The 11,065-nt window shown below is 57.5% G+C and overlaps 5 protein-coding genes across 5 annotated transcripts; 1 reads left to right on the top strand and 4 right to left on the bottom strand.

Moving 5' to 3' along the window:
* The first annotated feature begins 1,444 nt into the window (after positions 1-1,444).
* On the top strand, positions 1,445-3,173 carry B0I36DRAFT_316725 (maintenance of telomere capping protein 1). Its single transcript, XM_046153072.1, has 2 exons — positions 1,445-1,704; positions 1,772-3,173. The coding sequence occupies exon 2, from the start codon at positions 1,795-1,797 to the stop codon at positions 2,746-2,748; it is 954 nt and encodes a 317-aa protein (XP_046014759.1). The 5' UTR covers positions 1,445-1,704; positions 1,772-1,794; the 3' UTR covers positions 2,749-3,173.
* On the bottom strand, positions 3,174-5,885 carry B0I36DRAFT_316723 (uncharacterized protein). Its single transcript, XM_046153071.1, has 4 exons — positions 5,150-5,885; positions 4,870-5,062; positions 4,475-4,771; positions 3,174-4,372 (listed from the first exon to the last, which is right to left on the bottom strand). The coding sequence occupies exons 1-4, from the start codon at positions 5,813-5,815 to the stop codon at positions 3,267-3,269; spliced, it is 2,262 nt and encodes a 753-aa protein (XP_046014758.1). The 5' UTR covers positions 5,816-5,885; the 3' UTR covers positions 3,174-3,266.
* Positions 5,886-6,113: 228 nt separating this feature from the next.
* B0I36DRAFT_316722 (uncharacterized protein) lies at positions 6,114-6,932 on the bottom strand. The gene has a single exon (XM_046153070.1). The coding sequence runs from the start codon at positions 6,922-6,924 to the stop codon at positions 6,400-6,402; it is 525 nt and encodes a 174-aa protein (XP_046014757.1). The 5' UTR covers positions 6,925-6,932; the 3' UTR covers positions 6,114-6,399.
* A 500-nt stretch (positions 6,933-7,432) lies between these two features.
* B0I36DRAFT_316721 (uncharacterized protein) lies at positions 7,433-7,813 on the bottom strand. The gene has a single exon (XM_046153069.1). The coding sequence runs from the start codon at positions 7,758-7,760 to the stop codon at positions 7,470-7,472; it is 291 nt and encodes a 96-aa protein (XP_046014756.1). The 5' UTR covers positions 7,761-7,813; the 3' UTR covers positions 7,433-7,469.
* B0I36DRAFT_82922 (uncharacterized protein) lies at positions 7,433-10,467 on the bottom strand. Its single transcript, XM_046163410.1, has 6 exons — positions 9,777-10,467; positions 8,873-9,714; positions 8,432-8,813; positions 8,249-8,364; positions 7,925-8,191; positions 7,433-7,866 (listed from the first exon to the last, which is right to left on the bottom strand). The coding sequence occupies exons 1-6, from the start codon at positions 10,363-10,365 to the stop codon at positions 7,762-7,764; spliced, it is 2,301 nt and encodes a 766-aa protein (XP_046014755.1). The 5' UTR covers positions 10,366-10,467; the 3' UTR covers positions 7,433-7,761.
* Positions 10,468-11,065: the final 598 nt, after the last annotated feature.

Genomic DNA, 11,065 nt, shown 5'->3' with positions numbered 1-11,065 from the left:
ACTGTATCATGATGCTCTCCGACTACGTACGCGGGCACTGTTTGGCCAGTCCCTCCATCCATCCATCGACCCGGTCCAAGGTCGTCAATCCGCAGCTGGCGAGCGTCATGTCTGTTTCCCAAGTCGCTCAACTCTGCACTCCAGGAGGACCAGCTGCCACATCTGATTTTCGGGACAGGCCTCTTACAGCGGCTGGCCAATAGGACAACACGCCCGGGTCCAGCTTGCTTGTCGCCAGGCCATTTTCGGCCCAGAGGAGCCCCACGCCGGTACCGGTACCTCGACCGTTGCGGGACTCCCCGTACAAGGGCGAGGTCCCCTGGGGTCTTGGCCATGGGGCAGCTGCCCGCCGTCTGCAACTGCCCGCCACTCCAACACCTGGCTGCTGGAACAGGCACTTTGGAGCTCCACGCCTGTGACGACAGCGCAGACGGGACCCCCTCCCCACTCTGGGCGAGGGTCCTCCTGTCTCGACTGCAAGCAGCCAGGCACCATCTCGAGATACAACCCCTCTGGTGGTGGGACCTCCCCCAGCTCCGACACCCCTTCCCTCTTCTTGCCTGTTTCTTGTCACTGCCCAGCAGCAAGGCGATGCATCCATAGCGTAGCTTCGCCTGTCCTGTGCCAGTCCATCTACAACCCTACCTGCTGTCCAACCTCGCTGTCCTCCGCGCACGCTGCGTCCTCCCCTCTGACTGGTTCAGAGAGTCCAGCAACCCATTCTTCCTAGAGCGGTAAGCCTCGACCTTGTCTCACTCTACATCCGTGGGGCAATGGGCAAACTCCCATGGCTCTCGGCCTGGTCACGACCGAGCGAGCTTGCGACAGATTGCACAATCGAGACCTTTCCACCCACAATCGTCCAGCCGTCCTGCCGCAGCATTACCATGGCCCGTGGCCAAGCTGAGCTTGCCTTGCTCGTGAAGCTTTACTGGCGACACCCTCACTGACCAGCTGCCTTGACAGCATGGACTAGCTTGTCCCACTTCTCAACCCAGCGATTCGCCCTATAGCAGCCGCCGTTCCCAGACCGACTGGCCGAACCGGCACCCCAAGTCACAATGGCGTCCAAGAAGCCCAAGGGCACGACGGACGATGACATCTCGGATATGTTCCAGGGCATCGGCATCGACAAGTCTGGCAAGAAGCCCGCAGCCAAGCCGAAATCCGCCACCTCCAAGCCTCGCTCGGACAAGCCTGTCAAGGACGTTCTCGCCGACTTCGAAAACGAGCTGGGCAACGACGAGCCGTCTCGCCCTCACACCCCGCGCATAAAGGAGACTGCAGGAGCCAAGGTGCCGGCCACGAAGAAACCTGTCACTGGGAATCCCACTCCGGCCGCAGCTGCTGCTGCTGCTGCTCGCAAGTCGACAGACAGTGCTCGCTCGCGTGTTGGTGTGACGCCCGGCTCCTCTGGCACCCAGGAAGCTGAGGATGACGACGATGACGATGACGACGACGACGATGAAGACTCTGAGGAGGACTCGGAAGAAGATGAAAAGGCGCCACCCCCTGCACCGGCAGCTTCAGCCGGTGGCGGCTGGTGGGGGGGCATACTGGCGACGGCAACGGCCACTGCGACCGCAACCGCTAGCGCTGCATTGAAGCAGGCTGGTGCTGCGTATCAGGAGATCCAGAAGAACGAGGAGGCCAAGAAATGGGCTGAGCAGGTCCGCGGGAACGTGACAAACCTGCGAGAGCTTGGTACGGAAGCCGTCCGCCCTTGAAGTCACAGTCTGAGCTGTCTTTGCTAATCCTGCTTAACCCACAGGCGGTGATCTTCGACAACGCGCCATGCCTACTTTCGCCGAGCTTCTCAACACTCTTGCGCCGCCAATTTCTCAGCACGAGCGTCTCCTCATCCACATCACGCACGATCTGGTGGGCTATCCGTCCCTGGATCCACTCATTTATGGCGTGTTCAACCGGGTCATGTCACAAGTGGAGGGTGGCGACCTTTTGGTCGTGCAGCGTGGCCACGAGAGCACTGTTCGTCGCTCCTCAGATGCCGCCTACCGCTCAGGATCGAGCTCGGCGGGCTGGCGAGACGGCCCCTGGTGGAGACAGGCCGAGATCGCACGCGATCTTGGAGCTGTCCGCGGTCTTGTGGAAGGCACAAAGCTCTGCCGTGTCAGTGCCGAGAGCTACGCTTCAGACTATTTCGCAAGCAGCGGCGGCATTGGAGCGGCCCAGAAGCGTGCCCTTGAGCCCGCAAGCGAGGAGAATCCCGTCCGGACTAGCGACATCTTCCTTGCTGTGCAGGCCATCACCACGGAAAGCGATTCAGTCCTGTTTGCAGGCAGCGCAAGCGGCGGGAAGGAGAAAGAGGAAGAAAGCGAGGAGCGCTCGGAGAACGAGATTGTTTTTGCCGTCTATGTCCACGATCCGATTCACGACATCACCTACAGCTCCCTGAGCCAGGCCATGCCTGCCAAGTGGATTCGGTGGCTCGACGCCGCGAGCCCCCTGACGCCTGCCAGTGGCGAGTCTGACGCCGGCCATAGTCACGAGTTTGACCATGTTCCCGAGGAAATCCGGGAGATTGTCGAGAGTGGTGGCGTAGACCCGCGTGAGTGGGTGGCCGAGTGGGTCGAGGAGTCACTGAGTCTGGCCGTGGGCATCGTCGCGCAGCGCTACGTCGCTCGCCGGATGGGCGTCGGCGATGGCAGCCTGGGCAAGGGCAAGGCCAAGACGGAGTCATTGGTGCAGAGTGGCGCTGGGGAGGCGGCGCGGGCTGGTCTGCTCTGAGTTGCGCTTGGGAGGTTGACAGGCGGTGGATCTTTGTGCCCGTTGGAAGGAGAACATGGTGCAATTGCACCCAATCGCGTAGCAGGATACGAATGTGATTTCTCATCAAACTGGCTCAATGCATGTTTGTACAGCTTGGTTTGGCTTTGCGGAGATGGTGTGTTCTGAGATTTGTGTGCCTGGTGTTGTGCGTCGCAGCCAGTCTGATGAGGTGACCTGCCATTGTTCAAAGGTGGAAGGATTCATATATGCCTTTGCCGATCAGTTTTCCCTGTTCGCAAAGGGCACATTTTCATGACAACTAGGACGGAATTTTGGATCACAGAAAATACGGGCCCTGTCTGTGTATGCGAGAGAGAGAGCACAGTTGCTTGGACGTGGGCTGTATGCAGTTTTGCGCCATCACCACTACCACCACGCCAGATTGCATAGTGCTTGACATTCCCATTCATTACTCTACTGAGACTAAATTGCACGATGAGTACCACCGTCGAAGAAAAGTTCCTGCGAGATCAAAATCAACCTAGGCTGCCCACGACCTTGAGCTCCCCTTTAGCCTCTCTGCTTGCATCCGGTCCCGGCTCGACCCGCCGCAAGGGCCGATACACGGGATCCCACATCTGTTCCCTGATCCACTCGTCCAGCTCCTCGAGCTTCTCGCTGTTCTTGGCGTCGTCGTCTTGTTGACCCTTGACATACGGGATGGCCTTTTCCTCGGCGACGCCCTCCTCCACCGCAGCGATGATGACCTCCCTCGCGACGCGGACGCTCACGGCCCGCACGTCCTCTACCCCGGGGAGAAGCGGCGCGGTGATGTCGTCGGACAGCAGGGCCGGGGAGAGCGCGGCGACGGCCGAGACGGCCGCGCGGAGCATCTTGTCGGTGACCAGGCGGGAGCGGGAGAGGACGGAGCCGAGGCCGATGCCGGGGAAGACGACCGAGTTGTTGCATTCGGCGACCTCTATCGTGACTTCCTTCTTGTCATCATCCCCGCCGCTGTTATTGCTGCTGTTCGTGGCGGCCCCCCAGGGGCCCTTGACCGGGTCAAAGGGCGAGCCCGTGGCCACGAGGGCCTTTCCGTCGGTCCACTTGAGTAGATCCTCCGGGACAGCCTCGTGTAGGCGTGTCGGGTTCGAGAGGGGTAGGATGACTGGCCGCTCGACGTGCGAGGCCATCGCGCGGACAACCTCCTCGGTGAACGCCTTCGGTTTGGTCGACGTGCCAACCAGCACGTTTGGCTTGACGTGGTTGATGATGTTGAGCAGGGAAGTCGTGTCTTTGCCTTCCCACTCTGAAGTTTCCGTCCGCGCATACTGCTTCTGCGCGTTATCTAAAGAGTCGGTACTGGTGAGGAGCAGGCCGGGCTTGTCGACGAGCCAGATTTGCTTGGCGGCACTCTCGGCGGACTTGTCCTCGTTGTCCGCGGCGATGGCGTCCCGCACCATGTCCGCGATCCCCACGCCCGCGGACCCGGCGCCGAAGACGATCATGCGGATATCCTTGAGGTGGTTGCCGCCCGCGTGCAGGCCGGCCATGATGGCAGCCAGGGTGACGCATCCTGTGCCCTGGACGTCGTCGTTGAAGCAGGGAATCTCGGGGCGGTACTTTTCCAGGATGCGGCGGGCTTAGGAAGTCGGCTAGTCAGTCATGGGATGCTTACTTACTACGTTCACTGACCAGCAGGAATGGGTGCTGTCGGGCTGAGAGACTCGGTTGAAGGACTTACCGTTGGTCAGGCCAAAGTCCTCAAAGTGTATATAAGCCCGAGGGAACAACTTGCGCGCAGCCTGCACGAAAGTATGCACAAACTTGTCGTACTTTTCGCCTCTTACGCGCTCCTGGCACAGGCCAAGGTACAGGTCGTCCTCGAGCAACTCCTTGTTGTTGGTGCCGCAGTCGAGCACGACGGGCAGTGTCCGGTTTGGGTGCAGTCCCGCACACGCCGTCATCAGGACCAGCTTTGCGACGGATATCAGGATCCCGCCGGTGCCCTGGTCGCCTATGCCAAGAATCTCTTCCCCATCTAGAACGGACATAACAGCAAAGTCAGCATGTGACGGGCACTTATGAGTTCGCAGAAGACAAAAGGTGGGTGCTGCTGAGAGTAGCCGTCCCACCTACCTGAGACGACAATGTAGTCAATGTCCTCGGGCCGGCCCCATCGCGACAAGTCGTGCTCGACACGATCGATTTGATCGATGCTGAGGAAGCACCCTTCAGGACGACGGAAGATGCGCGAGAAGTTCTGGATTGCCTCGCCCTCGGTGGGTGTGTAGATGATGCTGAACATCTCCTTCATGTGATCCTGCAGGAGCTGCTCATCACGGACAATGTGTCAGCATTTCTGCTCCTCCTCCACAGCTTCTGGCAGCAGTTCGAGATGACAAGGATACACACGCACCCGATGGTACAGCACCAGATTCTGGTCCTTCAACGACGTCATGAACGTGTTCTTGGCCAGGTCGTCGTGCCGGCTGGAGTACTGCTCGTATGCGCGGGCGACCTGCTGTTCGAGCGTCTGCACCCGCTGCGGCAGCAGGCCGGACAGGCCAAAGGCATCGCGCTCCTCGGGCGTGTGTGCAGACCCTTTGTTGAAGTAGGGCGTGTTGAGCAGCACAGTGCCGTGGACGGCGCAGTCGATGGGGCCCGAGGTGCTGAGGGGCAGGTGTGCAAACTTGCCGCCATGTTTTTTGTTGCTGTTGTTGTCCTTGTTGGACGTGGAGGTGCCTGATGGTGACATGCTGGATAGACCGGGTTCTGACAATGACTGAGCAGGTTGTGTATGCCGACGTTCGGTCAAAGGAGATATCGCGATGGCTGGTCTCGAGGAAAATATGACACCTGGACGTAGGTGCCGGTGGTTTTCAAGATCTAGGGGCAGCTGCAGATCTGTGAAAAGCAGCTTTCCATGTCGACAGAAGTCCACAGAAGTCCGCAGGCAGACTATGATGATCTTGATGTCGAGCCATGCACGAACGACCACAAGGATAGATAAGCTCTTGGGCAATTTTGAGGCCCAACCAACAGCAGGGCTTACCGAGGGGTCCAGAACGCCATGCAGGTGCATGCGCGAACCTTGGGCGTGTCAGATTTTGGACGAGAGGCTTGTTCGTGTTAGTCGCGCAGCACCATGACGCAATTGAGCGTAACCGACGGAGCAGATGGAGCAGGTGCGATGCACAGAGGTGGGGGTGGTGCCTCAGTGATCATCAACCCCCATGCATGCCATGCCACCTTGTCGCGGCGATGGGCTGATTCAACCTGGACGCACGATCGTGGTGCCAGTCTCGTGCATGCGTGCTTGCTTGAGCAGGTCAGCGACATGATGGTAATTCACACAGCCTGGCGAGCAAAGCCCAAAGTCTGGCAGCATAGATACAGCATTGATAGTCGTGATGAGTACTGGCTTAGGTGACAGATTTAAACATCATCGCAGATATGGGCACACACCACTCGCTTTGCACGACAAAGTGACCCCGTCTTGTCACCAACGTCTACAGCTCCAACCACGTCGTTCTTTTCAATAAATCACATGTGCAAAGCTACTTGGCAGGATTCAAAACGAGCACAAATTGAAAGGATAGAAATGTAGGAGCTCCTGGAGCCTCGCCCATGTGACGAACCACACCAGCGAGCGTGCCCAGAACCCCCTCAGCCCACGAGGGAGCTGGGAGGGCAAAGGAACAAACAGACTGGGAGATGGGCATGGACTATGATGGCCCTATTCAAAGGTTGAATTCTTGTTGCAGCGCCGATACTATCGACCAGGAAGGAGCGTAAAACTCCTTCCCGCCTTGACATTCCAACCAAGACCATCCTCAGCGCCGCGACACAAGACGTGAAGCGAAAAGAGGACCCTCCGGTTTGACGGGAGGACTCGTGGGAGAGTGTGGAAGCGCAGTGTTCCTGTAAAGGAAGTGCGTCCACGAGCGAGTGATCTGGCGCAAGGAGCGCTGCGTGTGTGTGTGTCTGTGTGTGAAAGAAGAACATGGATGCGAGGGTGCATTGTTGTTCATGGTGTCTTGCGCCTGCGAATCTGCAGACGGGCAGGTTTTCCTTCCCTTGTGGGCACGAGACTGTCTGCTGTGCTATTCTCTTCCACGTTGAGTGTCTCATATCAGATGACTTACCGTGGTGTATCGATCCACTTTCGACCTCGACCTGCACGCAAGGCATATCTCGAGATACTGCTCAGTCCAGTGCTTCAGACACGCCCAGCCCTCGGCCCTCCGCGGCGTCGGCGCGAAACCGTTATCCCACGGCTCAAGCGCTCGGCTCCTGACGGGAATGCAGAGGAGCAGTCCCATCTGGCCAATGAGCTCCAAAGGACTTTGTCAAGCCCATGGTGGCCAGCCAGGCATCGCAAACTGGATTCGTGGACGCGTGCACAAACTAAACCATCGTGCAAAGGCAAGTAGTAGTGCAGTCTAGTCGATGGCAAGTCGTCAACTCCTTGCGCAGTGCAGCAAGATCCATCTCCAAACCACGGGGGCGATTCGCGGGATGAGAGTGGGAAGAAGGAGGAGTGCAGAAGCCGTGACAGCGGACGTCGTCGGATAAAGGAATGAATGAATTTGCACCAGGATGCGCGCCCGCACGGGCCATCAAGGACGAACAGCATGTCGGCCCCCAACCTCGCTGTGGATACCGTGCGGAGCAGACCTCTGGAAGCGATATAGTGGGTCTCGACTTACACAAGGCCCAGCATGGCTGTATTATGGTTAAGTACGACCTGAGAAAACGAATGACCGCTCAAATTCAGGAGACTGTTCGCCGCCATGCACTGAGGCATTTTTCCCGAAGACGTCACTATTTGATCGGACTGTACAACTGACTGCAAGGACTGCCATGCCCGGCCTTCCGAACGAGTGATCAATCTTGAAGTAGAGTGATGGAGGACGTTTTTGAATGGAACCAAACAAACATTCGAGGGTATTGAGCATCTGAAATAGGTGACAGGCGGAAGATAACAATATGAAACGCAAGCATAATGAGCACAAGACGAAGGACATCTCAAGAGCCACCGCCTCCACCACCGCAGCCACCACCACCACCTCCACCGCAACCCCCTCCACCACAAGCACCTCCGCCTCCTCCACAGGCTCCTCCGCCGCTGCACTGTGAAAGATGTTAGTCGACGCATAGACCGAATAGGCTGGAGATGGAAACCACTCACAGTACCGCCGCCGCCGCCACAACCACCAGCCGCCATGGCACACGCTCCAGCTGCTGCAGCACCAGCGCAAGTGCCGGCCACACAGCCTCCCGCGGCTCCCGTACCTCCGGGACAACCGCCCGGGCTACCGCCATAGTACATACCACCAGCAAACACCACTGGCGCGCCAAAGGGCACAGCATACGCAGCACCATATCCCCAGTGGTTGTGGACCTCACTGTCGTTCTTATCAAGCCTGCGGCCCTTCTTCCGGGCCCGCTCCTCGGCCTTTTTATAGTCGGCAAGAAGTCGCAAGTGGACAGCCTCGTTTCTTCGCGTACGGACCATGTTTTTCACGCCATCGACATCGGTAATAACAACCGAGTTGTGTGCCGAGATGTGTGCACTGTTGTCAGGTGGGCACAGCTTTGCCTGGCCAGAATCGTAGAACGAGTCCGCAACTGTCATGTTTGTTAGCACCAGCGTGTCCAATATCAAGGTCCTCTGCGGTGAGAGTGTCTCAATCACCTTTCTCACTCCTGGAAGCGCCAAAGAGTCTTCCCACCGACGACGTATGAGAAGTGCGGATTGCTTCACAATACCAGCAGGTGCATTCCGAATAAACCTCGTTGTAAAGCTTCTGGTATTCTTTGCACGTCCAGGAGAAGGCGTCGTGGAGTTTCAGCTCCTCAATCTTGTCATCATGGTCGATGAACTTCTCAGTCTTTTCCAGCGTGAACGCCATGTATTCCTTTGGACTTAGCTGCTGCGTGTGCCATGCAAGATCAACGTCCAGTGTCGGCACAACAACATGCAGTGAGTTTTCAGCAATCAGCCGCATGAAACGATGATACTTGACCATAAGTCGGGACATGGTCTTCCGGGCCGATGGGCTGTGCAGCCAGTCGATCTATCGCTCAGTATGTCAGTCTAGTGTTCCGGATTATAAATTACACCGGGCTGCATTACCTGGTACATTTTCTCCACGAAAGAGCCCTGCCGGTGTACAGCACCTGCAAGATCCAGTGCGAAGGGATATTGATTGCGCCAGTACCTCGCCATCATCTTGCGGACGTGGACTTTGGATTCCCGAGACAGCCGAGCATTCCGTGACGAAGGTTCTCCAGCCAGCTTGAGCGCCTCACCGTTCGTCAGTGCTTTCTGCAGAATCAGCCGCACGGTTTCGATTGATGAGGCACCTGCTTCTGGGTTGTTGGCGTCGAGAAGTGCCAGGATCTCAGTTCTCAGTGCGTTCTTGAGCAACCTGTTCGGGAATGTCGTGCCCCAGTAAGCCTGCAAGCTGTATGACAGATACTTAGGTAGGCCCGAATCATAGTTGAGAATAGTGCCGGGCATGGGATGGTTGTCCATGAGCAGACGACGGAAGTCCCCAACAAAGCTAGCAACCTCCAAATGATCGTTGGTGATGGGACGAGAACATGATGCGCAAGTATAGAAGAATGACCCGTCGCCGAAGCCCATTCCCTCGAGATCATCCTTGGCGCCGGCACTCTCATTCTCTGGCATGCCGCAAGTAGTCCAGGGAACAGTGTTTGTTGCTGAACATATTGGGCATTTGATGGTCTTCTCCAACGAGTCTTCAGCATTATCCCACGACCGGCCAGTGCTACTGGTCCAGTTGGCTTTGCCGTCACTTGTGACACTGTATTTGAATGTGGTGTCATCAATGCACGGGTTGATGATCTCCCAGGGAAGGCCGGCTGCCCAAAGGCCACCGAATCCGGCTCTGATACAGTCTTCGAGGTAGCAGCGAGGATTGAGCATGTGTGAGTGCCACACTAGAAGAACATCTGTGATCTCGTTAGTTGTTTACCCCAATTTTGAAGCTGGGATATATCACAGAAAGCCTTACCCAAGGGAGGAAGCATTGACTTGGTCCATTGCATCGGAGCCGAATCTGTGTGGAAGCTGTTGTAGTGCGGACCATCGATATCCATCATCTCTTCAACCAACGGCTTGCCCTGGAAGGTCTTCCACCAAGCCTCGTACCTGTCGACAGCACGAGCCACGAAGAGGATCCATCTCTTCTCACGAATCTCGGCGAGCTTCTTGGTGAGCGGACTGGTCTCGTCGTCGACGGCAGCCTTGGCCTTCTCGCCCTTCTCGCCCTTCTTCTCGCTCACGTGCACAGGTTGTGTCTCAGAATTCAGTGCCCTTGCATCAAAGAGCTGCCAGAGACCGTCGGTGTATCCGACGTCAGCCTTGAGCTGCTGGAAAGCGCTGAGGAGCTTGAGATGGGCCAAGCAACGATCCTCAGACAGATTTGGGTTGTCCTTGAGATTGATGGAGGTGAGAGCTGCGTTGAGCTCAGCCAAGGACTCTGGCGAGATGTCCGCGGGACCACGGTACGTTGGCGGGTTTGTGTCAGCAGCACGATATGCTGGCAGCATCGAGTCCTGAGACGCGCGGGGCTGGAGGTTGGGTATGGCGGTGGTAGTCATGGTTTCAGCGTGATGGCTGACAAGGCCACATCAGATGAAATGAAATATTGCGACGACTGAAAAGCGCTGCCTCTTGAACCAAAGCCGGGTGGCCGAATCGGGGGGCGACTGCGAGGTTCTTATGCGACTGGTGTGAAGCACGACCCTGAACCTTGAGCTTGCCGGTTGGCGGACGATAGATGGGCTTCGGCTTGTTCGACCGAGACTACTGTCGAATCAGGCTCCTGATCGCATCGGGCGCAAACGTGGAACGAACAGCCGTGTGCGTGGCGGCGCTTCCAGTAAGGAGTGCTGGCTGTGGTGGAGGTGGAGGAGGGGCCCAATCCAGCTCTTGGAGCTGACACAAGACAAGCTTTGGAAGGGGACCCGAGACAAAAGTGCACTTGCGGTGCTGCTCGTGGGCGGCAGGATAGGAAACATGCATGCATGCCACAGCCACCTGCATGTCCTTAAATGGGTGCCTGGTCAGAATCCCACTTTGGAGCCAACACCTCGATCTGGGACCTTGAGCTGGGGAAGCACGAGAAACACGCTGGGCCTAGTCACACGGACGGCTGAAAGTTCGTGGCGGGTCTGGTGTTCTTAGTTGATCTGGCGCCTGTGTGGGGTGAGCTGTGGACGAGGGAGGGGAGGGGTCGGCTGGGTACCGAGTACGGGTGTTTTCCTAACTGGGCGGCAGCAGCTCTTGGAGATCTGACGT

Source organism: Microdochium trichocladiopsis, assembly GCF_020744255.1.
Source record: "Microdochium trichocladiopsis strain MPI-CAGE-CH-0230 chromosome Unknown B0I36scaffold_3, whole genome shotgun sequence".
In the NCBI taxonomy this organism is placed as follows: Eukaryota; Fungi; Ascomycota; class Sordariomycetes; order Xylariales; family Microdochiaceae; genus Microdochium; species Microdochium trichocladiopsis.
Note: the sequence above shows the minus strand (reverse complement) of the source record. Positions and strands in the feature narration are given on the sequence as shown.

What these genes read in the sequence shown, in the direction of transcription:
- B0I36DRAFT_316722 (XM_046153070.1), bottom strand. Translation starts at nt 6,924, where the DNA reads ATGCCTTGCGTGCAGGTCGAGGTCGAAAGTGGATCGATACACCACGGT.
- B0I36DRAFT_82922 (XM_046163410.1), bottom strand. Translation starts at nt 10,365, where the DNA reads ATGACTACCACCGCCATACCCAACCTCCAGCCCCGCGCGTCTCAGGAC. An exon ending in TCGATGGCGTGAAAAACATG is followed by an intron (nt 8,192 to 8,248) that starts GTCCGTACGCGA and finishes GACTATAAAAAG; the next exon opens with GCCGAGGAGCGGGCCCGGAA. An exon ending in GTGGCGGCGGCGGCGGTACT is followed by an intron (nt 7,867 to 7,924) that starts GTGAGTGGTTTC and finishes CATCTTTCACAG; the next exon opens with TGCAGCGGCGGAGGAGCCTG.
- B0I36DRAFT_316723 (XM_046153071.1), bottom strand. Translation starts at nt 5,815, where the DNA reads ATGCACCTGCATGGCGTTCTGGACCCCTCGGTAAGCCCTGCTGTTGGT. An exon ending in ATCTGGTGCTGTACCATCGG is followed by an intron (nt 5,063 to 5,149) that starts GTGCGTGTGTAT and finishes CGTGATGAGCAG; the next exon opens with CTCCTGCAGGATCACATGAA. An exon ending in TGACTACATTGTCGTCTCAG is followed by an intron (nt 4,772 to 4,869) that starts GTAGGTGGGACG and finishes TGTCCGTTCTAG; the next exon opens with ATGGGGAAGAGATTCTTGGC.
- B0I36DRAFT_316725 (XM_046153072.1), top strand. Translation starts at nt 1,795, where the DNA reads ATGCCTACTTTCGCCGAGCTTCTCAACACTCTTGCGCCGCCAATTTCT.
- B0I36DRAFT_316721 (XM_046153069.1), bottom strand. Translation starts at nt 7,760, where the DNA reads ATGTCCTTCGTCTTGTGCTCATTATGCTTGCGTTTCATATTGTTATCT.